This window comes from Pogona vitticeps, chromosome 5 (assembly GCF_051106095.1).
Source record: "Pogona vitticeps strain Pit_001003342236 chromosome 5, PviZW2.1, whole genome shotgun sequence".
NCBI classification, from domain to species: domain Eukaryota; kingdom Metazoa; phylum Chordata; class Lepidosauria; order Squamata; family Agamidae; genus Pogona; species Pogona vitticeps.
This window is the reverse complement of record NC_135787.1, coordinates 23,202,609-23,226,213: the sequence shown is the minus strand read 5'-3', so window position 1 is coordinate 23,226,213 and position 23,605 is coordinate 23,202,609. Positions and strand designations below refer to the sequence as shown.

At 40.6% G+C, this 23,605-nt stretch overlaps 1 protein-coding gene across 2 annotated transcripts in view; it reads right to left on the bottom strand.

Moving 5' to 3' along the window:
• The window catches only part of ARHGEF38 (Rho guanine nucleotide exchange factor 38), a 73,125-nt gene that overhangs the window by 24,210 nt on the left and 25,310 nt on the right, over nt 1-23,605 (bottom strand). For both annotated transcript variants that reach the window (XM_073001839.2, XM_073001840.2), the window contains exons 4-7: nt 19,434-19,581; nt 18,737-18,754; nt 11,613-11,812; nt 9,079-9,212 (exon numbers count right to left, since the gene is read on the bottom strand). In XM_073001839.2, the coding sequence (XP_072857940.2) occupies nt 9,079-9,212; nt 11,613-11,812; nt 18,737-18,754; nt 19,434-19,581 (500 nt within the window). The remainder of the gene's footprint in view (nt 1-9,078; nt 9,213-11,612; nt 11,813-18,736; nt 18,755-19,433; nt 19,582-23,605) is intronic.

The following is a 23,605-nucleotide window of genomic DNA, read 5'->3' as shown; positions in this document are numbered from 1 at the left end:
CTGCTGACACTGATCGACCATCAGCAGTAATCTAATCATTATCACTGCTAGGAGTAGAGAAACAGCAATGTAAATCAAGGTTGATGGTGGGGAAGCATTAACATTCCCAGCAATCCTAACACAGACCACTGTTTCCCTGCTGCTGCTAGTGGCAGATTTCCTTGCTGATTCACCAGTATATGTATGTGTGTGTGTGTGTGTGTGTGTGTGTGTGTGTGTGTGTGTGTGTGTGTGTGTGTGTGTGTGTGTGTGTGTGTGTGACAGAGGTGCTGCGTTACCAGACTACGCCAGGGGGCGTAATGGTGAAGTGAACTGCCCAGAGATGAAACCAAACAGACACTGTTGTAGTGTTGAAAATATTATTTACAATAAAGTCCATATATACAGGGGTAAATACAGCTTCTCTTGGTCTTTATACAGTCCTGGTCATTCACAGTAGTTCTTCAGTTAGCAATGGTAAATTTACAGTTTTCAGTAACCAAAGATTGTTACCAATATAAAGAGTCCTGCATCCACGAAGTCTTCTCCTCTCACCACAGAGATAGTCTTCGTCCAGGATCTTCTCCTTGCAATATGGCAAGTCTTCATCCAGCGATGCAGAATATACAGTTCTTAGCAACACGATCACCAGCAACACAACAACCAACCAACCACCCAAACTACCCAACTATCCAAACTACCCAACAGTTTGTGTCTGCAAGCTTGGCTAGTTTTATTCTTGGTTGTACCAATCAAATTGGTTGTCCCACAGCTGCCTCAATTAACCCAGCTGTGCTCCTTTGTTACATGTTGCTTAACTAAATCTGATCCTGTAACAACTTATACACTGAATTGCAATGAACAATTCCCTAGGTTGACTTTGAGACCTGTCAATCTCCTCCAATTGTTTATAGCAATTCTGTAACATATCTAATTACATAGTACATTGCCTTGAACATATACAGAGTTCCTTTTGCATTCATATACATTATATCATTCCCAACATTTCACATGCTTTGTTATGTTTAGTTGGCCCCAATACTTTTGTCAAACAATCAGCTTTGTTGTTTTCTGTTCCACAGTATACCAGTTCTATTAAACCATTTTCTATACTTTGCTTTACATTTTGGTATCTGATATCTGTGTGTTTAGATCTGCTTTTTACATTTGGTGAGTTCGCCATCTGTATGACAGCTTGATTATCTTCAAAAACTTTTATTTGTGATTTTATATTCACTCCCAGATCTTGTGCCAATTGTTTATAGAATACTAGATCTGTACACAATTCAGATAATGCTGCATACTCAGATTCGGCAGAAGACAACGATATAAATTTCTGTCTAGCTGTCTTCCAGCTTATCAAACTTTCTCCCAAATGTACAGTCATGCCTGATGTTGATCTTCTGGTTGTTAAATCACTACCATAATTTGCATCGGCATAAGCAGTAATAGACAGTTCTCCCACTGGTTCTAAATTTAGCTTTTTATTTTGTGCCTCCTTTAAATACCTAAGTACTCTTTTTGCTGATTGCCAGTGCCTTTCATTCGGCTTGCTCACATTCCTTGATAGCAAGTTTACAGCTATAGAGATGTCTGGCCTTGACCATCTGCTTAAATATAGTAAGCTGCCTACCAGTGATCTATATACATCAATATCACATTCCGGGCCATTCATATCTTCTTTCTCGAACTCTATGTTCATTGGAGTTGCTGCACCTTTACAATCCTCCATTTTATATTGTTTTAGGAGTTTTAATATTTTGTTCTTTTGGGCTATTTTAAATCCTTTCTCGCTTCTTTCTATCTCTACTCCCAAGTAGTTACTTATTTCTCCCAAATCTCTCAACTTGTAGTGTCTTTTTAACATTTGGATTGTTACTTCAGCCTCTTTCTTATCTTTGGTAAATATAGCTAGATCGTCCACAAATACTAATATTATAGCTTGTGTTCTCTCATTTATAAATAAACAAGGGTCAGCCTTTCCTTGCACAAAACCATTATCTTTTAAAGTTTTGGTTAAATGTTGGTTCCATTCATGGCCACTTTGTCTGAGACCATATAGACTTTTTTTTAATATCCAGCATTTACCTTCACTTTCAATACCTGGTGGAATTTCCATATAAATTGTGTGTTTCAGGTCAGCATATAAATAGGCTGTTTCTATATCAACATGCCTGGTCATGAGATTATGCTTGGCTGCATAAGTTAAAGCAAATCTCAATGTTTCTGGTCTTAGAGCCGGTGCAAAAACTTGATCATAGTCGTTTGAAGTTTGTGCATACCCTTTTGCCACTAACCTTGCTCTATACCTCACATTACCATCGGCATCCACCTTCCTTTTAAATACCCATCTGGAACCAATTATTTTTGATTTTTCAGGCAGTTTCACCTCCTCATAAACCTTCAGTTGTTTTAATGAATTTAACTCCTTATTCATTGCCTCTTTCCATTTTATTTGTTCCTTCTCAGGCATATTACATATGTCATCATATGTCTCTGGTTCAGCCACATTGAGACAGTAATAGGTCTCAGGCTTGTACCTGTCAGGAGTTTTTCTCTCTCTGCTAGACCTCCTAGGTAATTCCCTGTCCTCCTCTAGAGTTTCCCTTCTTTCTGAGTTGGATGGAATTTCTTTGTCAGTTTGCATTTCCTCAGGTTCTACCTCTCTTTTAATTTCTTGCTCTGGTTGAGAGTCACTTTCATCTGCACTATCTTCACTACTTTCATTCCTTTCATGCAATTTAATTATTGTTTCTGGGGGTTTACATATTTTGTCCCAGTTACTGTGCTCATTGAATGAAGCACTGCTACTTATCACAAGTTTGTTGGTATTTGGCAACCCAAACCTAAATGCTCTCCTATTTTGTTGGTATCCAAGGAAATACATCAACCTGGCTTTCTTCTCTCCCTTTCTCCTTATTTCTTTTGGGATGTGAACCCATGCAGGAGATCCAAATACATGTAAAAATTTTAAATTTGGTTTTCTCCCAGTCCAAACTGTGTAGGGTATGTTGTTTATTCCACTGTGCCAAAGGATATTAATATAAAAATTCGCACAAAGTGTAGCTTCACCCCAATATTTCTCTGATAGATTACTCCCCCTAATCATTGCCTCAGCCATATTCTGCAGAGTTTGGCCCCTTCTTTCAATAAAGGCATTCTGAGTAGGTGTATAGGGAGCGGCTCTCCTGTGAGTAATACCATTTTTCTTTAATATTGCTTGAAATTTGGCATTTGTAAACTCTGTTCCATTGTCAGTTTGTACCACCTTAACCTTTTTCCCTGTTTTGCGCTCTACAAATTTGAGCCATTTTTCAAACTCTACATGCACTGCATTTTTATCCTTCATGAGATAGCAGTATCCAAACCTGGACTTTTGGTCTTGGATAGAGAGAATGTATCTGGCTCCTCCTAATGATGCACTTTTGGGTCCAATTACATCAACTGACACCAAATCTAATATATTTTTCACTTGTACATCACTATGTTTCATTATAGGAGCTTTCTTACTCTTGGCTAATTGGCATGCTTGACAATTCACATATTCATTGCATTGCTTTAAATTAACTCCTACTGAGTTTTCAATTGTTTTTCTCAATGTTTTGTAGTTTGCATGTCCTAGCCTTTGATGCCATAAATGAATACAATCTTTGTGTATACATTTGTTTTCATAGACATTGTTAGCCTTAGTGCAGTTTAGTCTATATAAATTATTTCTAGCATAGCAATTCAATTTTTCATTGTTCCTGCTAGTTATTACACATTTCTCCTCATAGAAAGTGCTAACAAACCCATTCTTTGCTAATGAACTCACAGAAAGTAAATTATGCTTCAAATTTGGAACATGTAAAACATCTATTGGTCTAGCAATATAAGGCAATTTCACTTTACCTTTTCCCAGTACCTTAGCACTAACACCATTTGCTAAGCATACTTGTTGGTTGGATACAGGTTGGTAGTTAAATATTAGCTGTTTACTCTTACACATGCTGGCAGTTGCTCCAGAGTCGACAATCCACTCTTCTCCCTGTTCAGAGTTATAAATCTCCTCAGTCAGGCTTAGTGTTTCTCTCTTGCGTCTGGTTTGTTTTTCTTTTCCTTTCTTAAATTTACAGTCTTTCATCAGATGTTTTCTTGAGCCACAGGAAAAACAGCGTTTTCCAGAATGAATGCTTGCAGCTGTGTCCCCCTCCTCCTCACTTTCTTTCAGCTTATCACGGTGATTAGTGAGTTTGGAGTCACGGAGCTGTTTGTTATCTTTTCTCTTTTGTTCTTCTTCCAACAGTTTGCTAGTTATATTAATTACTGTTAGCTCTGCTTGAGGAAGAATTTCTAAATTGGTCACCAGCTGATCATATGACTCATCTAATGAAGACAGGATAATAAATGCTTCTTGTATTTCTGTAAATGTGATGGTCTTTTCTCGTAAGTCCATCAACATTGACTTCATAACCTCTAAATGTTGAAGCATACACCCTCCAGCTTTCAGTCTAGTTCGGAAAAGTTTTCTGGCAATTTGAATCTGGCTTCCAACATTATCTCTTACGAAGAGTCTCCTTAAATCCTCCCATGCCTGCTTTGCTGAGTTTTGGCCTCTCAGGTGGATAAGAAGACGGTCTTCTAGAGTTAACCCAATAATAGCCAGAGCTTTTGCATTTAGTTTCTTTTTCCTCTCATTTAGGACTGCTGGGGGATTTTCTACAATGTCCCATAGGGCTTCCTTTTGCAATAGCAACTGAACCTTCTGCTGCCAAGTTGCATAATTTTCCCCATTCAACTTTTTTATGCACAGTCCAGCCATAGACATTTCGTTGGCCATTTTTACCACAGACTGTAGCCCACACTACCTTGGCTCTCTCTGGTCAGCAGTTTCTTCAATAACTTCTTAAATTTATACCTGGATGCAGTCTGGTGCGCTGTCTGGGCCCATAACCAATTGACAGAGGTGCTGCGTTACCAGACTACGCCAGGGGGCGTAATGGTGAAGTGAACTGCCCAGAGATGAAACCAAACAGACACTGTTGTAGTGTTGAAAATATTATTTACAATAAAGTCCATATATACAGGGGTAAATACAGCTTCTCTTGGTCTTTATACAGTCCTGGTCATTCACAGTAGTTCTTCAGTTAGCAATGGTAAATTTACAGTTTTCAGTAACCAAAGATTGTTACCAATATAAAGAGTCCTGCATCCACGAAGTCTTCTCCTCTCACCACAGAGATAGTCTTCGTCCAGGATCTTCTCCTTGCAATATGGCAAGTCTTCATCCAGCGATGCAGAATATACAGTTCTTAGCAACACGATCACCAGCAACACAACAACCAACCAACCACCCAAACTACCCAACTATCCAAACTACCCAACTATCCAAACTACCCAACAGTTTGTGTCTGCAAGCTTGGCTAGTTTTATCCTTGGTTGTACCAATCAAATTGGTTGTCCCACAGCTGCCTCAATTAACCCAGCTGTGCTTCTTTGTTACATGTTGCTTAACTAAATCTGATCCTGTAACAACTTATACACTGAATTGCAATGAACAATTCCCTAGGTTGACTTTGAGACCTGTCAGTGTGTGTGTGTGTGTGTGTGTGTGTGTGTTTGGTTGGTTGGTTGGTTGGTTGGTTGGTTGATTGATTGATTGATTGATTGATTGATTGATTGATTTTTACTCCGCCCAAAGTAGACCATGTCTACTCGGGGCAGCTTACATAGATAAAACATAACAATAAATGTATCCTCCTGCAACCCCCCCCCCGGCAAACCCCCCCAGCTCAAGAAAATATGTTCCAGAAACAACCCCTGGGGGCTGGGAAACCATCTGGAGCTAATTTTGCATCAGATGGAAGCCTGTGGTGTGAGGAAAAGGGGGGGCGGACATGTGTGTGTGTGTGTGTGTGTGTGTGTGTGTGTGTGTGAGAGAGAGAGAGAGAGAGAGAGAGAGAGAGTCCTTTATAGTTGCTGGGACCACTTGTGTCTCCATATTGCCCTCTCATCTGAAATGTAATGAACAGATCCGGGGAAAAGGGCCTTCAAGATGCTAGAATAGAAAACTTCCTGGTCCCACTGCTTCCCAGCATCCAACTTCTGGTGTGCAGAAAAATCATACCTTTCAACAACCGTTTCCTCCTGCCGCTATTAAAACTGCTCCTCTGCTGCTGTTTTATTCTGATCTTGATTTTTGTGCTGTTTCATCATAAGGTTTCTGGGTTTTTATAATATTCCTGTACTGTTTTAATTGTATTTGTTGATTTAAGTGTCATTGCTATATTGTCTTAATTCCTTCAAGTGTCCTTAGCCATTCTGGATACAGAATAAACATCACGAGCATAGATGCGTACTGTATATCAAGGGGCCCCCAATCCCCAGTCCACTGACTGGTACCGGTCTGTGGCCTTGGAAGAACCGGGCCACCAATACAGATGACCAGTGAGCAGGAGGTGAGTGGTGAGCGAAGCTCCGCCTCCTGTCAGCATGCTCCTATAAAGTTCTAATGCTGCTGATTATCTGACAGGAGGCGGAGCTTCACTCCCTGCTCCCCTCCTGGTGCTGCTGGATCAGCTGTGCCTGCGGTATTAGAATCTAATAGGAGACTGTGTTCCTATTAGGTTCTAAGCCACTGCAGATCTAACAGAAGGTGGAGCTTCAAATGCCACCTCCTGCATGTACTTGCCACTTCCTTCATGAGCTCCATTCAAAGCTATCCTCCAACAACCTACTGCATAACAAGTACTACCAGCCCCCGGTCCTTGAGAGAATAGTCTTCAACTAAACCGGTCCCTGGTGTCAAAAAGGTTGGGGATCATCATCATCATAGTCTCTGACTATCTCTGAGCCTAATATGGTAAAGAGGAAAGCCAATTAGCATTGCATACACCTGGGAGGCAGGAAAGTTTTAAGGTTCGGATCATACTTCCACACTATTAGAGTGCAGATTGGGGATCAGTGCTGTATATAACTATAAGGACGTGATTGCAAGGGGTGGGATTCATTCAAAAACTAGGGCAAACCAAAATCGCAGTTCAGTCCAGTCATGCAAAAATACAAACCTTGTTAATAAGATGCAAGGCTTTGCATAAGAAAGCAGGAAATGAAATGCAAACAATGATGGATTAGAAAATAGCCAGTGGATTATTAGCCCTTCCAGCAGCATAGTGAGTTTAGCCCATACACATGCATATCCTCCCTGCTGGAACATTCATAGAATCCTCATGCTAACAAATGCAATGGTTAAAAGCTTTGGCAGGGAGAATGAGTTGGAAACGGAGGGGGTGGGAGGGAGAAGAACCTTTAACAAGAATGCCAGAAATTACCTCGCCTGATAGGGAGGTCAGCAACACATTAAAGAAGCACTGAGTTTATTTTAGTTTAGCACTGAGTTTATGTTCCTGCTGGCTTTCATGTTTATGATGTTCTCTTAGCTTGCATAAAAATGTATATGAGCAATGCATCATTTTGTATCAAACATTTGTTTTCCCCTCCGCTCATTACTGTACATCTGCACAGTGATAGAACACATGCCAAGTTTTCAAGATTCCTGTTATTTCAGGAATCATACTTGTTCTGATCTGATAAAAGGGAGTGGTATTTTATTTGCTCCTGTTTTTCTTCTTTGTGTGCGTGGGGGGGGGCAAGACAACCTTGGGTATGTCTTATCTGGTCTTCTCATCTAACACTGAAGGGGTTGCTGCAGATGTCAGAGAAAGAAAATGTGAGCGCTCTGAACCTCAGACTAAAGGGAGAAAAGATGCTCTGATGTTAAAAAAAAAAAAAGCATCATCTTCCCCTCACACCCCGCCAAAAGTGGTTCTCCCATATTTTGAGTTTGAAAAGTGTTTACTGAAAGAAATGCTAAAATAGAGATGGCTTTATGTCTGAATAAAAATAGCTACATCAAGAACATCTCATCGTGGCTGGCATCGGAATTCTGAGCATGCTGCTAGGATGCAGTTAGCATCTGAATTTTTAAACATTGTAAGTAAGTAAGAATTTGGGGGAAAGGCGACAAGCCCTCATTGTGGAAACTAGAAATAAAGGGAGTTGAGCTGTGTTGAAGATGGAAACTGCTGAGTGTATACCTTGGAGATTCATTTTGTCTACGATGGTGGGCCAAGTAGTTCTGACTCTCCATTTCCCAGTAAGTCTCTGGGTTTCTCCAGGAAAATCCTAACACCATAGCAAGACCTGGTAGATCACATTTAATTGTCTGCATAACCTTCCTCCACTGCATCTTAGGACACCATGCAGACTCCTCACTTGCCTTCCCCTTGCTTACTTTATAAGGACGGAAGGCTGAATTCGGCCTCAAGGTGGCTACCTGAGCCCATCAGATAGAACTCAGGTCATGAACAGATCTCTGTTGCAGTACTGCAGTTTAACCGCTGCGCCATGAGGCTCCTTTTCACTGCCCATTTAGACATGGCATTAATGGGTTAATGTAACTGATTCTTATTTTCATCAGTTAACCACTCCCCACCCAAACAGAAAGCAATTGTTGGGCTGGTTTTTGAACAACAAACTACATTTATTCAAATACAGTCATGTCATCTTCTTCTGGTTGCTGCACAATAGCGGAAGGCGGAGTTTCACTTAACTGGGACTTATTTTTGGGGGTAGGGCTTATATGACGAGCATCCTAAAAAATCATACTAGGGATTATTTTCAGGTTAGGTCTTATTTTCGGGGAAACAGGGTACCTAAAGCTTGGCATCCCTTTTCCTGCTGGCAATGCGGGCACAATATTGTGCAGCAATATTGGGGCATTTCCTGACTTTTTGAATCATGGGTACAGAAGCACAATATTCCACATTCATAAAACAGAGAGGTTTTTTTTGTTTGAAGAATTTTGAAGAAGTAGAAGAAACTGTAAACTGCTTTAAGTGTGTCAGGAGAAAAGTAGCACAGTAAAGTGGCAAGCAACGAAGTAAATAAATAAGGACATATTTAGCCATCATTTCTGAGCACAGAAATTTAGTTTTCCATGGATCAGCATAAATAGCATGGCTGTTAGCCATAAAGAAGAAGAGAAGGGCAGGGGGAGGAAGGGGAAAGAGGAAGAAGAGGAGTGGACCTCTGTAGAAAATAAAACAGACAATTGAATACCTGTGGTTCTCCTCCAGTTAGAATTTTCAGGTGGCTTGTAACCCTCTTGGACTTCTTACTAATTGAGTGAATGTTCAGTTTTGAAAATTTCTCTTTCAAGGATTCGTCTTCGTCATTCTTCTTATATTTCAGCACTGCAATTGTGTAAGGCAGACCCATTAATACAACTTTGAATGTATAGGATGCCGTTCAGCCCTACTTTTCTTTCATGTCACATAAAGCCAGAGAGAGAGATAGGGACATGAAGATTACTCCTGGCTGTACAGTGGTGCCTCATATAGCGACGTTAATCCGTGCAGCAAAAATCGCTGCTAAGCGATTCCATCGCTATGCGATTTTAAAAAGCCCATAGAAACGCATTAAAACCTGTTTAATGCGTTCCTATGGGCTTAAAACTCACCTTAAAGCAAAGATCCTCCATACGGCGGCCATTTTCGCTGCCTCTTATGCAAGGAATCCATCCCTAAACACAGCGGGTGGCCATTTTTTTTACCCAGCGGCCATTTTGGAACAGCCGATCAGCTGTTAAAAAATCATTGCTTTGCGATGATCGGTAAGTGAAACAGGGAACCGATCATCGCAAAGCAAAAAAAAACGCATAGGAAACATTGCAATGTGATCGTTTTTGCGATCACAAAAAGTTCGTCGCTATGCGGTTTCATCGCTAAACGGAGCACCCATTAAGCGAGGCACCATTGTACTTATGGAAATAGCAAAGATGATGAAAATCCTTATAGCCACATAAGCTTTTTAAAAATCCATCTTTCTAATTGCCCCTGTTGTTTGCAGTAGCACCACTGATACTATTTATTGCTGAATGCATAATCCTGTGTGCGATAATAATTTTCATGCCTTTGCAGTCTAAATCCCTAGTGAGTCTGCCTGGGAGATGCTTAAACATCACACATACACACCGCCTAACTTTATTATACGCCTTAAGCAAACAGAAGCATTGAACAGTGGACCAGAAGCACATTTAATATTCCCATCTTTTTCTCACTAGATAAAGCTAGTAAGATGGGACCTACATATACCATATAATTCTGGGATTTAATTTTTCCTTGCCTGTGAATATGCTGATGAAAAGTCCATATAGTACATACAAAGAATATTGATAGTTTTCCATTACAGCCAAAAGAAACCTCTGTATATAGCAGGGGTGGATAAATGTTAGCCTTGGGGTCTCATGTACCTCCCAACACCAATATACTCCACCCCCTCCACAAAATAGGTTTTCATTGGAGGGGGGAAGGTGAATTATTACTTTTGGAAATCTCTAGGAACAATAAATATCCATTAAATAGGCCACAGGATCTTGCTCCAGAGCTTACCTCCCACAAAGACCCTTTCCACAAATCTAAAAGTGAATTTCTCACTACTCCCATGTCTATTTTCTCCGTATTTCCACAGCTTTCGTGACCCATGAAGTCCTTGGAGCATCAGGGAGAATTTCCTCAATACGATACACAGAGTATACTCCTCTGTAGGGAGTGGCTATCACCTTATTACAGAATAAAACGGGAAAATCTCTAGAGCACTCATTTGCAGGAGAGGCCATATGCCCCCCCCTTGGGGAGTACCCTGGCACATTTGAAGGGGGGCATAGACTGGAAACACATCACCTTACAAGATCTCTTATGTGACTTATACAATCATGATTCGGCCTATATTTCTTTCATATTGTGTTTTTGGCCATGGCCAAAAAACCAAAAACAAACATACATACAACAACAACAACAACAACAACAACAAAAATGGTTGAGAATAGAGTAGTGATGAGAAATACATGCCCTGAAAGCTGCATGGAATTTTCACAAATGTTTTCAGCCACCCCGGGCTATTCCTGGATTGCCTCTGTTTCATCCTGTGACATAATATTTTGAACTGCAAAATAATCGTAACCACTACTTTTTGAAGTTCCAATGGCACCAATTCTTCTCTAGGACAAGATTCCGGGGCAGGTGTTAATCTAAAAATGCCCACCACTTCCAGTCAATTACATTTTTGAAAATGAAAATAAAAAACACATATGGGGTATACAGTGAGTTCCAGAGGAGTCAACAGGAGCCTGCAAACACACTGAAGTAGACCATCCCTATTCTAGAGGCACATGGCTGGTCCTTGTTAAAAACAGAAGAATTAGATGAACTTTGGGTTGAGTCTACCAGAGACATTTAATTAAGGGGTGAGGGATTGTGTTAGGATATCATGACAAAATGGGGAGTGGGGGAAACGCCCTTTCTTTCTGAAACCCATGAGCTGCCCAATGTCTAAAATAGCCAGTTCCAGTGGCACTGAATATAGTTATGGACAGAGCTAAAATCCAAATACTCAGTACAATTACTTTGTTCCTGAATATAGTTGAATATATTTATATTACCCACATTTTAATTCTGTCCTCAGTGTCATTATCTGAAAAAGTTGTTGACACGTCTTCATAATCTCTTATGAAAAAGTTCCTACAAGGTTTTCTGAATACATCTTGATATTATCTCCTGCCCCATACAATGATAGGCTGTTGTTTTTTTTCTTACCAATATCCTTTCTTCTTTTCAGTTCGTTGATGTTCATATTCATAGCTTTTACAGCAACCAAGGCATCCTGCAGTGCCTTGTGGTCTGGGTGGGATACAGGCGTTGCATTTAAGAGCTCACATAGTAACAGTGGATATTTCATCACTCGCTGTATTGGTTTGATCATCAGAGATCCCATGTCCAGTAGATTTGGTTTTCCCCTGAAATGTAAACAAAGTCATGTTAAGTAAACAAAGGAGTTTGTGAAAGGAACAAAACCACAATGGTTCCTTTCACCCAAACAAATATGACGGCTGAAAAAAGGCATTTGGAAAAAAGCTTTGGAAAAACAAGCAACTGTTAGCATGAATCTTGTGTCATTATAATTAGTGGCATACCAGGTGTTGGCTAATACAGAGTATTCTATATTGAATGATATATATGCCTTCAGTTCTTTGCTGCTATGACAATTCACATTTACATATAACCCTAGTTGATAGAAATGAACGTCCAGTTCTTTCCGCTTGGTCTGCTCCATTTATGGGTCATATGTGTCCCATAAATGTCAAGTATTAGTGAGGACGTGGAAGGTAAGCATCTGATATCTCTGCAAGGGTACCATGTGTGCCTTTGCCATGCATCTAGGGTTTTCCTGGATGCACAAACATGAGCAACTCACAATACTTTTCCATAAATTCTTTCACATCACTGCAGCACCCATTTTCTGCACTCATTACTGGTTAACTGGGCACTTTCTCTCCCTCCTCAGTGGTTTAGCATCAGGGCTGCTGGTATCCCACCTGCCTGCCTGTCTCAGAAAGAAAACAAGATGAGAGGTGGAAATTCAGTAGTACAGTCTCATCTGCAGAAGAGGAGAAGCCAGTAAGAGACACTCCTACATCAAGGGTGATACTCGTATCATGAGAAACTCCCCTTTATCCAGTTATTTGTCCATTTCACTCAGCACTGTTCATTTTCAGAGGCAATGGCTGTCCAGGTGCTCAGAAAGGGATCTTTTTTTGGTCATCTACCTGCTATTTGATTTTGTGTACTTAGAGTGCTGACTTGACCGAGGGACTTCTAAATGCAAAAGCACTGCTCTGTCACTCAGCTGAAGCCCGGTCCCTCACATTAGGACCTTGACTCTCCTTCCTGCTCAACTTTCTGAGACAGATAGGGAATTATGTCAGTATTATAATGAGGTACGTATAACTAGGTAAAGGTAAAGTTTCCCCTTGACATTTAGTCCAGTCGTGTCAGACTCTGGGGCGCAGTGCTCATCCCCGTCTCCAAGCTGTAGAGTCAGTGTTTGTCCGTAAACAGTTTCTGTGGTCACGTAGCCAGCGTGACTAGACATGGAACGCTGTTACCTTCCCACCGAGGTGGTGCCTATTTATCTATTTGCATTTTTACATGCTTTCTAACTGCTAGGTTGGCAGGAGCTGGGAATAGGGACGGGAGCTCACTCCGTCGCGTGGATTCGATCTTACGACTGCCGGCCTTCTGACCTTGCAGCACAGAGGCTTCTGCGGTTTAACCCGCAGTGCCACCATGTCCCTAACTGGTCAGATTTAATTCGAACTTTCATAGGTTATAATGCCTGCAGAAGTGAAGTATAACCCATATACTATAATCACTCTGTTACTTAAAGGTACCTCAATACTTTTTTTTTGTACTTTCAGGTTTATTTATTTGTTAAAATGTGCTAAAACAAACTAAGACAGCTACAGCTTTAAAAAATTAATAACAGAAAGTTGTTGTACTTCCCTACATACTTAACCCCTGAGAGAGTGTTTGTGTGCTTCTCACATAATGCATAATTTGTAGCTTGGCTCATTTCTCCAAGTTAATTGCTCTTTCTCTCTCCCCCCCTCCCTCCCTCTCACTAGCTCTCTCCGTGTGTACACATGCACGCGCACACACACACACACACACACACACACACACACACACACACAGAGAGAGAGAGATAGTATAGATTTAGTTGACAAACAGACTTTTCCCGTCTCCAAAACTCAATACTCCCACAAATATAGAACTCTCTTTGTGCCCCACAACATTAAAAAATAAAAATAAAAAAATTGAAACTATATTTGTGAAGGCTTTCACGGCCGGGATCTAATGGTTGTTCCGGGTTTTTCGGGCTCTTTGGCCGTGTTCTGAAGGTTGTTCTTCCTGACGTTTTGCCAGTCTCTGTGGCTGGCATCTTCAGAGGACAGCAACCAGAGGACAGGTTGCTGTCCTCTGAAGATGCCGGCCACAGAGACTGGCAAAAACGTCAGGAAGAACAACCTTCAGAACACGGCCAAAGAGCTCGAAAAACCCGGAACAACCAAAATTGAAACTGTTATTGTTTTCTACACACTCCCTCCGCAATGCATCCTAATCCTTAATAGGGTGATGTAGATGCCAATTGTCTTTGCTTCCACAATTGCTCTTTGGATAGCTGCCCAAGTGATGAGCAGCTTATCTGCTTCCATTTCTGCACAACACAATCTAGCAATCTCAGTTGAAAGATAGTAGGTTTGCCATGAGATAATGATTCCCCGGGACATTAAATGCTATCAGGTTCAGACCATCTAATTCTGCCCAGTCAGATTATCCAGTGCTAACCGCTCTCCCTAGATTACTTGCGATTTTAATATGCGTCTCTTAGCATTATACCTAGAAGAGAGAGAGAGAAAGAGAGAGAACAATCTCTCCGCAAAGGTTAAAATAGATGTGTAACAACTTGTGACATCCATTGGGCATTAAATTAAGTTGGTAATTCATTGGCAATGCTTCTGCAAGCCGCAGCGTCTTCACATGAATCCCGTCACATTTCTAAGGCTACAAGTAGCAATGCTAATCTCGTCGCAAATCACTGCTGCTCCTTTATGCTCAAATTAACGCATCTGGCTAAATTTTAACTGCATCCCATTCCCTCTGCAGATGGCAAGCAACAGAATGAAGCCGTACATGGAATAACAACATATTCCTCTCTTCATTTCCTGCCTCTCCTGAGTGTGTACAATTGTAAAACAGTGTAACGCCATGTATGTTACAGTTTGCAGGAAGGGCAGGACACAATGTAGAATAATGATATGTGGTAAAAATGGTCAGTCCATGGGAAAATCCTGCTCCTAGGAGTACCTTTGAAGACCTCTCTTTATATAACTCAGCATGTTCAGTCCACAAACATGTTCCTGTGCTTGTATTCTAGACCAAGGGACAAAGCCGATTGTACAGTTCAGATTGTACCATGTACGTTTGCAAGTTATACCGCAAATTGGCAGGATACCTCTTTTGCAACATCCCTGTTTGCATTCTCTACAAATGGAGTAAGTTGGATCCAGTTCAGGATCACAGTGATTGGAACTATCATGTTGGGAAGTGGGAGTGTTGCCAAGTCTGAAGTTTCAAGGGACCACTAGGCTTCCCTGGATCTCCAAGGTAAGGAAATGAATCTCAGGGCAAGCGGTGCCAAAGAATGAGAAATTTTAACTTCTGTGTGTGCGGTGATTTTAAATTTTGGCATGTATCACCATCCATATCTAGATACCACCAGGATTCCGGCGCTCAACGTAAAGTGTTATATACTTTGCGTTTGCACAATGTTGACATAATGCACCAAAAAGCCATGGACATAGGGACAGGACTGCAAGAGAAACAGGTGCTACAAACGTTTGGGCTCATCAAGTACAGAGATAACAAACAGGGATAGGGATTCCATTTAAAAATGAAAGGAAAACACTTGCAAAAAGGCTTTTTCTGTCATTTTCAGGATCTTTCATCTGTTACCAAATAAGAGCCTTTTAACATGAAGGATTACTTTAAGCCAATGATTCTCAGCCTTGGGTCTCCAGATGTTCTTGGACTAAAACTCCCAGAAGTCTTCACCATCAGCTGTGCTGGCCAGGATTTCTGGGAGTTATAGTCTAAGAATATCTGGGGACCCAAGGTTGGGAACCACTGCAACACAACCCTTCTTTTTCTTGACAAACTTTCCCTTTGCCTAGATCACTGCTCCTGACTAGCTTTTCTGTCCATTTGCTGCTCACATCACTTCTGGAACAATGGGAGACTTTCCTTCGCCACCTAGTTGATCAGATGTTATTTGAGAAAAGTGGGGGAAAGGCTATGGTTCTGGAGGCACAGGATGTACATCCCTGTTCTATATAAACAATCAACGTACAATGCGCCATACTCTCAAACTGTTGAGTGCCACAGCATACTGCAAAGGGAGAACAGCACGTCTGAAGGTTCTCTTAGCTGAAAAACAAAATCCTGGGCTTAGAAAAGTAGCATGTCAGTATGAAGGCTAAGCTTGTAATTAAGGAGTTCTGTGATAACCCTAGGCAATAAGGAACTGCAAGCAGGCAGGCAGAAAAGGGACTGGCTACAGTATATCTCTTATGTGACCAGTATAAATATAAAACAAGCTACCAGACAGGGACATACCCCTCCTCAGAAATGCAGAATGTTGTAGGAGGAGGAAACAACTTATCTCTTATTAGTTCCATTTGGCTAATTGTTTTAATAATAATAGTAACTGCATAGCTGGAAGGGACTCTACAGATCATCGTTTTGCAGACAAGTATATTTTGTAGGCTTATTTACAAGGTTGATATAGTACAAATAACTTCTGACTACTGGTTTCTGTTCTGGGAGATTCTTTCATAACATGCAAGGGGAGAGACATATTATTATACGTACTTGTTATATACTACCAAACAGCTTCTGACTGATGAAGACCTTACTGTATCGGTGGGAAGGGAATGTGAGATGTTAAAGGAGTGGTTTACCAGTGCCACTCCTCAGTGTTTCCATTACCCAGTGGGGATTTGAATTCAGCTGTCATGACAACTCATTTGAAATTCTGCCCATTTCATCACATTGGCTCCCAGATAGATGTAGCAATATAAATTCAGTGGTGCCTTGCTAGACGATTGCCTCGCGGGACGAAAACCCGCAAGATGATTGGGTTTTGCAATCACTATGGTGCCTTGCAAGACTTTTTTTCTATGACCATGCTTCGCAAGACTTTTTTTAAAGACAGATGCTTCGCAAGACTTTTTTTTAGACCGATGCTTCACAAGATGTGGGATTTTTTTGAGACCGATGCATAGGGAACCTCGCAAGACGATTTTTTCACAAGACGACAATTTTCGTGGAATGAATTAAAATCATCTTGTGAGGCACCACTGTACAGAACTATAGGATTACCCACCACCGCCGAAATAGAATAAAGCTAGAAAAAACTGGCCTGTTAATTGAATGTTTTGACATGTAATTCGCACATGTCTATCTAGAGATGGAACTAGGTCTTGACAGGGAAATGTATGACTGGCAGGAGAAAAAAATGCAGTCAACAGACCAAGTTTTTTCTACCTTTCATTCTAAATACTGTAAGTTACTTTCATTTGACACCCTTTGCAATGTGGGACACGGTTATTGCTTCTGTGTTATATGAGAAGCAGAACTAGGGAAATTTGCTTTAATGTACTACAGTCTCTGAAGCCCACAGCACTGACTGGGGAATTCTGGGATCTCTAGTCCAAAGAATTAAGCTCCCACACATTCTTTCCCTTTTAAAATTCTAAAGGAAAATTTGATGGTGGAAAACAGAGATCTCCTTAGCACATAATGTTAGTTTAGGGTGGGGGGGTGGAAATCTTGCTGGCGAGAAATGCTGCAGGGTACCTAGCATGCAGTAAATTTAGCCCTGTAGCATTCTGAGTTGTAAGGCCTAGAATTCAGCAGCTGACTTGGCTTGACAGCTTGGGGGCGCTGCTGCCTCGTAATAGAGCATGATATATTTTTCCTGTTTTGACTCAAACGTAAAAACCATCCTCAGAAGCATTCTGATTTTGTTGTTGCTGTTTGTGTGTATGTGCATGTGTGTGTCTGTGTGGCCGTCAAAATTATTTGTGGAATTCCATGGAGGAATTTATCCTGGCAATCAGCAACATCCCCTCTTTGCTATGAGTTAGGAGCTCAGCGCAGAGCTGAGAGAAAGGGTTACTGTGAACTGTGTTCCAGACAGGTGTTTCCAGTACAGGAAATCCACAGGCTGAAATTGCTCATTAGGATTTCCACCAGAAATAAGGTCAGCGGCAGCGGCAGGGGGATGCGGGGAAGAGAAGCTGTTGTTGTGCCTGGAAGATTTCACCCATCTCCTTATTCTGTCACCACAGAGCCCTCCAGAAACTGGCCTCTGAAAAAGCAATTTTGTTATGAATTACTGACCAATTTACATTCTGAGAGCAACTCCCACTTTATGGCATCTATTTTTGAAGCTAATAAGTGCACATTAATTTGTGGCAATGCAGCAAAGGCAATTTGCAGCACATCTGTGCTAGCTTCTCTCTTTCGCATGCACAGACAAACCGAGGCACAAGTTCTCTTTTATACATCGGAAAGCGCAGGTTTTCTATTCTTTCTGCAAGCACAACCTTCACTGGCAATCTCTTGATCTTTGTTGGATTTTAAAATTTGGCGAGTTAAATACCTCGGTCCCAGGAATGCCCATTTATTCCATTTTTTGGTTTATTTTAATGTTGATCACCAGGATATTAGTCTGGCAATACAACCAATTCCCTTAACTGAATATCAGTTTGATGAAGTCAAGCAAAATGTCCTGCTTTTATGCTGCCTCATAGCAATTAAAGCACCCTCTGGGTGGTTTACAATGTTTAATTGTGAAGCCACACATTGCCCTTCCCCTCAAGCCAGGATAGAAGGTTTGAGGCAGCTTCGTGAGTCCAGGATTGAACTCAGGTTGTGAGCGGAGTCTTCACTGCAGTACTGCAGTTTAATCACTGCGCCAAGAGGAAACTGCTACAATTTTTTTGACCTTATCTTTTTTTAAAAAATAAAACCTATGGATCCAGAACTGTCGGTTATCAGTTTGTGGGGGGAGTGTTAAAAGTATGCAAATCACTACACTATGTATAGATTTACGTCTGTACTTCTGTCTACAGCAACAGGTTGATTGCTTTGCTTTGCTGAAGGTCATTTGGTGTTCATGGTCAAATTGGGCAAGCTTTCTCGAGCCAATCTACATCATAGGGTTTTTAGGGGTGGATGCCATATGCAGCTCAATATTCTTTAGATGAAGAATGGGGGGGCGGAATCATGAAAATAAAAAGAAATATGATACTTACCCTCCTTCATATATCTTCCTGCCAAGAGAAAGAAATTCAGAATTGTTAGCATTCTTTGGGGGAAGGTAACCAGCTTAATGCTAGCTAAAGGTTCTTCTCATGGCACTAATAAACTGGAAATACATGTTTAGTGACAAAGAGTGCTAACTTTCAAGTCACAAAGCCCACCGAATGCTTAGTCAATTGCATTCTTGGGTTTCTTTTAGAACCAGAATAACAAGGGAATGTGCTAATAAGAATACATTCCCAAGAAAAAGTGTAGACAAGCCCAGCCCAGAAGCTCCCCACCCCTCTAGGCAATACATTAAGAAAAAAATCACAATGAAATAGATTTAGGAAGACCAGAAAGTTCCACTATAGCGAAGTACAAAATAGGGATTAAGAATTTTTATTATTTCAATTAGTTTCCGATTGATTGGGGGCATTAAAAAGATGGAATACTTTTGGTTTAAGACAGCTCTTTCCTGAAACCACCTCTCCAGGAAGCCTGCTTGATGGCATCTTGTAGATTTTGTTCCTCTTTCAGTCTAATGACGGAGAAATGTATTTGTGCTTCCAGGAAAGCAGGAGAATTACGCACTCCTTGTGAACTCATAAAATTCTGGATTTATAGGAAATATTTCATTTACAGGCATTTTAGCATTCTCATGCCACGCCATGAATAAGCGACAGAAAGATTTGTTTGAAAGGTTCTTACTTTAAGGACTGTAGGCATTCTCTTATCTCTTGTTTCAGTTCTTCATCCTTTTCATAGGATTCCAGTAGGACATGGGCATCATCATGGTGGTAGCAGTAGATTTTATATGCATCTTCTAGTTGGTCTTTAATCTGCAAAAACACTTGCCCTGTTAAAGCACAAAGCAAAAAAGAAAAGCCAGAGTACCATCAGATAATTTCCTGTCCACTTTAAAAAGATGAACCTGCCTAGCTTGCAAGTCCGGCCTTGGGAACCCTGCTCTCTCCTTCTCTATCATCTACATATTCATGAGACGAAGTGAGCAGACCTACCAGGCAGTGCCTTCATGATGGTAGAGGTGCTGATGGTGTTGGAGACCTTTCCAAGAAACTGTGCCCCCTATTTTGCGGGTGTGTGTGTGTGTGTTCTACCTTACAGAGATTGGTTCTCTGTTTAGAGTCGAGAGCCTAATTAAGGCATTATCCAGCCTAAGTCCAGTTTAGGGAAAATAAGGAGAGAAAAAAGGGCCATCAAAATTATCACCTTGGCAGAAAACTGATCAAGAACATAAGTTCCTAGATCACGGTGTTCCGTATCATAATGAGATTATTTCGATTTAAAGGAATGATTTCTAAATTTATATGTAAATACAGTGGAACTGTGGTATCAAGCCCAAGCCCACCCCACCCCCAGATGCAGAAAAATGCAGAAGTATTGAACACTTTACATTGCATGGTCTCTGGGCCCCTCTAGTTCTAGTAAATATACCTTGGAAATACGTAGGTTTTTTAATTTTGTATTTTCAGGCAGTGGATAAGTGATTCAATGGACAGGCATCCAGCAGATAAGTTGTTTTTAACTATATATAAATTAGCATATGCAAGTTTTATCTAAACGAACGGTCCCCAACCTTGGGCCTCCAGATGTTCTCGGACTTCAACTCCCAGAAATCCTGGCCCGCAGAGGTGATGGTGAAGGCTTTTGGGAGTTGTAGTCCAAGAACATCTGGAGGCCCAAGGTTGGGGACCACTGTAAATAAACCACTGTCCTCTTCTCTCCCTCCTCCCTCATGATATGGAAAGTTCACAAATGTCTAGGGTTGTGCATTTTTGATTTTTTGGACTATAAATATTTTCCCCTCCCCGGGGAGCTACACCTGTAGAACCCAAACTTACAGACACCTGCATTGTGCTCACCTGAAGAGAAGCCCAGCTGGCAGGCTTCATGCCTTGAAAGTTAGGTCTATCTAAGAAGAAATAGGAATTATGGGATTTGTAGTCCAAAAAAAATCAAAATGTGCATCTCTAATAACTTCTAATTAATTAATGTTTTAAAGTCTCTAATGTCCTCTGCTATCTGTTGCAAGGTTTTAGCTTTGTACTGCTTTCTGTTAATATTTTTATTGCTACCATTTTATTATCATCAGTATTATTATTGACTTGTTATTGTTTTAATATTGATCTCATGACAATAAATTATCTTATTTTGTTTGAGTAACAAAATATTAAGACAATATGAGTTGCAATTTATTAACAGGGCCAGTATGTTTTACCTTTCATGGGGGAAAGGTCAGTATATTTGACTGGCCAGTATGAAAGACTAGTCTATTTTATCCTTCCTGGGGGGAATTTCTGTTCTTTTCATATTTATACAATCTGACAATGTAACTGCTATACCAAGAGAACAGATGCTATGGCAGCTGCATGTGTGCACACATGCACAGAGACATTTCACTCTTTAGAACGTTTCTATCAGGAAATTGTGGATTACACTATGTTGAAATATTTACACTGCTTCCTCTTCCCACACCTCTAGAGACTCTGAAACTTCTCTTCTTTTTGTGTAGTTTCAGGAGTTGAAAAAGAGGACAAATGTGTGTACTTCCTCTTTGCTTTTCTGAGGTAAATGTACTTTCCCTTTTTCCCCTCCAACAGAAAATGCCTGTTTTAATTTCTGCATGTGAGGTTGCCGTCGAAGTCACAGGAGAAAGTGAAAGGAAGGAAGGAAGGAAGGAAGGAAGGAAGGAAGGAAGGACGGACGGACGGACGGACGGAGGGAGGGAGGGAGGGAGGAAGGAAGGAAGGAAGGAAGGAAGGAAGGAAGGAAGGAAGGAATGTACACATATTATTTGGCTCTGTGAATGGACTTTCCTGACAGAATGCAACTGTTTCTTGCCAGGTGTACACTGGAGTTATTGCAGCCTAATAATATTAAACTTGGCTTCAGATTATAAATAAGCTACACATTGTCTGGCAAAGAGCATAACTTTCAGCAGCACATCTCTATATGCATTTCCTTAGGCTTCAGTCTAATTAGGGGACAAAAATAGAATAATTTTTTAAAAAATCTGATGTTCCTTTCTGCCTCAGGACTAAGATGAATGCCCATCACAGAGAGGAGAACAAAACTGAAAAGCAACTAAATGCCCAGTTTTCATTAAAGATGGCATGCATATGGGTATGGGGCCACGTCCTTTGTACTTCTGAAATGCAAAGAGAGAGCTCTCTCATGCCTCAGGAACTCACATCACTTCCTTTGTCTTTATTTATTTATTTATTTATTGGACTTATATACCCCCCCCCCCGAAAACAAAAACAATCACCACCAGCAACAGGTCAGACTCCCTGCATGTTGTAGAAGTCTGTCTCAACAAGCAACTGTAATGTCATTACCCAAAAGACATGGATTTCTTGCTGTCGGAGAGGGTTACCAGCTACAGCTGGACGGCTGGGACTTCACCTTTATGGTTATACTAAATAGCCAGTCAGTTAAGACATATGCAAATATTATAGCTTATTCTTTATTCAGCTTAATAAACTAATTTCGCTGAATAAGGAAATGCAAGACTCACATTTGACCTACGTAAATATTCTTTTTGGACAAGACAATCAAAATATAGTAAACATATAGAGAATCCATTCTTTAAAAATATGCTTTTAATTAGGAACAGTTATAGAAAAATATTTCTTTCATCAGTTTCGGCATTATATGTGATAGTTAGAGCTGGAGGAGGTGCCAGAACATTTAAAAGGATGGATTGAGAATCTCTTAAGAAAGAGAGAAGTTATTAAAATAAAAGTTTGTTTGGAAAAAATGGGGAATAAAGAGTAAATAAAAGACGTGACAGGAATAGTTAAAATATCTTGGTATGATATTTTTTAATTAGAGCAATGAACAGATTGGGTTAAAAGAAAGGGTAAATGCATAGAATTTATGAAATTTGAGGAGATTGTATTGCAAAAGAAAAATGCAGGAGAAGATAATGAAAGGGACAATGACATTTACAAAATATTAATGAATGTCAGTTATTCTAAGATATTCTGGAGATTATGCCAAAAATCAGGTACTTATTTTCATATATGGTTGGGAATGCAAGACTACAGCAAGATCTTGACAACTGTGTTTTAAAGAAGTAAATTAAATACAAGTAAATTTAATTTATCAGTATGGTCTCAAGTATTTGAAAAGGAGGAATGGAATCAGATAACTATAGAGTTGCTTCTCAACTTGCTAACAGTGACAAAATTGATTATAACTAGGAATTGGGGGGGAAACAAGAGTCATTATTGTTTTGGAAGGGGAAGGGAGGGCTTTGTGGAGGCAAATGGTGGCAACTTCCAAAATTGGACCCAGTGCTGGTGGGAAAGCTCTATGTTTAGCAGATGTTTGTTAAATGGATGTTTATATGATTGTTCTTGTTTATATTTTTGTTAAAAATAAAACTCTTTTTAAAAAGAGAGGGTAACCATGTGTCAACGCCTCAGGGAATTGCTGTGCCCCCTCCCCCCTCCCATGTCAAGGCAAGGAGACAAATCTCAGGGCAAGCCGCACAGAAGGAAGAGTAAGTTGAATTTTTGTATGAAAGATGGATTCAGGAATGGCCATCCATCTGCCCCCGTTCCCATCTGGCACCAGATCTCCCTGGCTCAGGTTGAGGGTGTTTCAATATATGTTATGCTTGTGGAACACCTGCCTCTTTGGTATGCATACAAAATAGACAGGAACTGTGGAGAGCAAAGGACTGTAGAAAGAGCCCATAAGGGCATCAACTGGGGGCAACAGACTGGACTGTTACATAGCTCAGTGGTTTAGGCCTCTAGCTGTTAGAGCCAGAGATTGAGAGTTCGATTCCCCATTGTGCCTCTCCGAAAGGGACTGGACTTGATGATCCATAAGGTCCCTTCCAGCTCTGC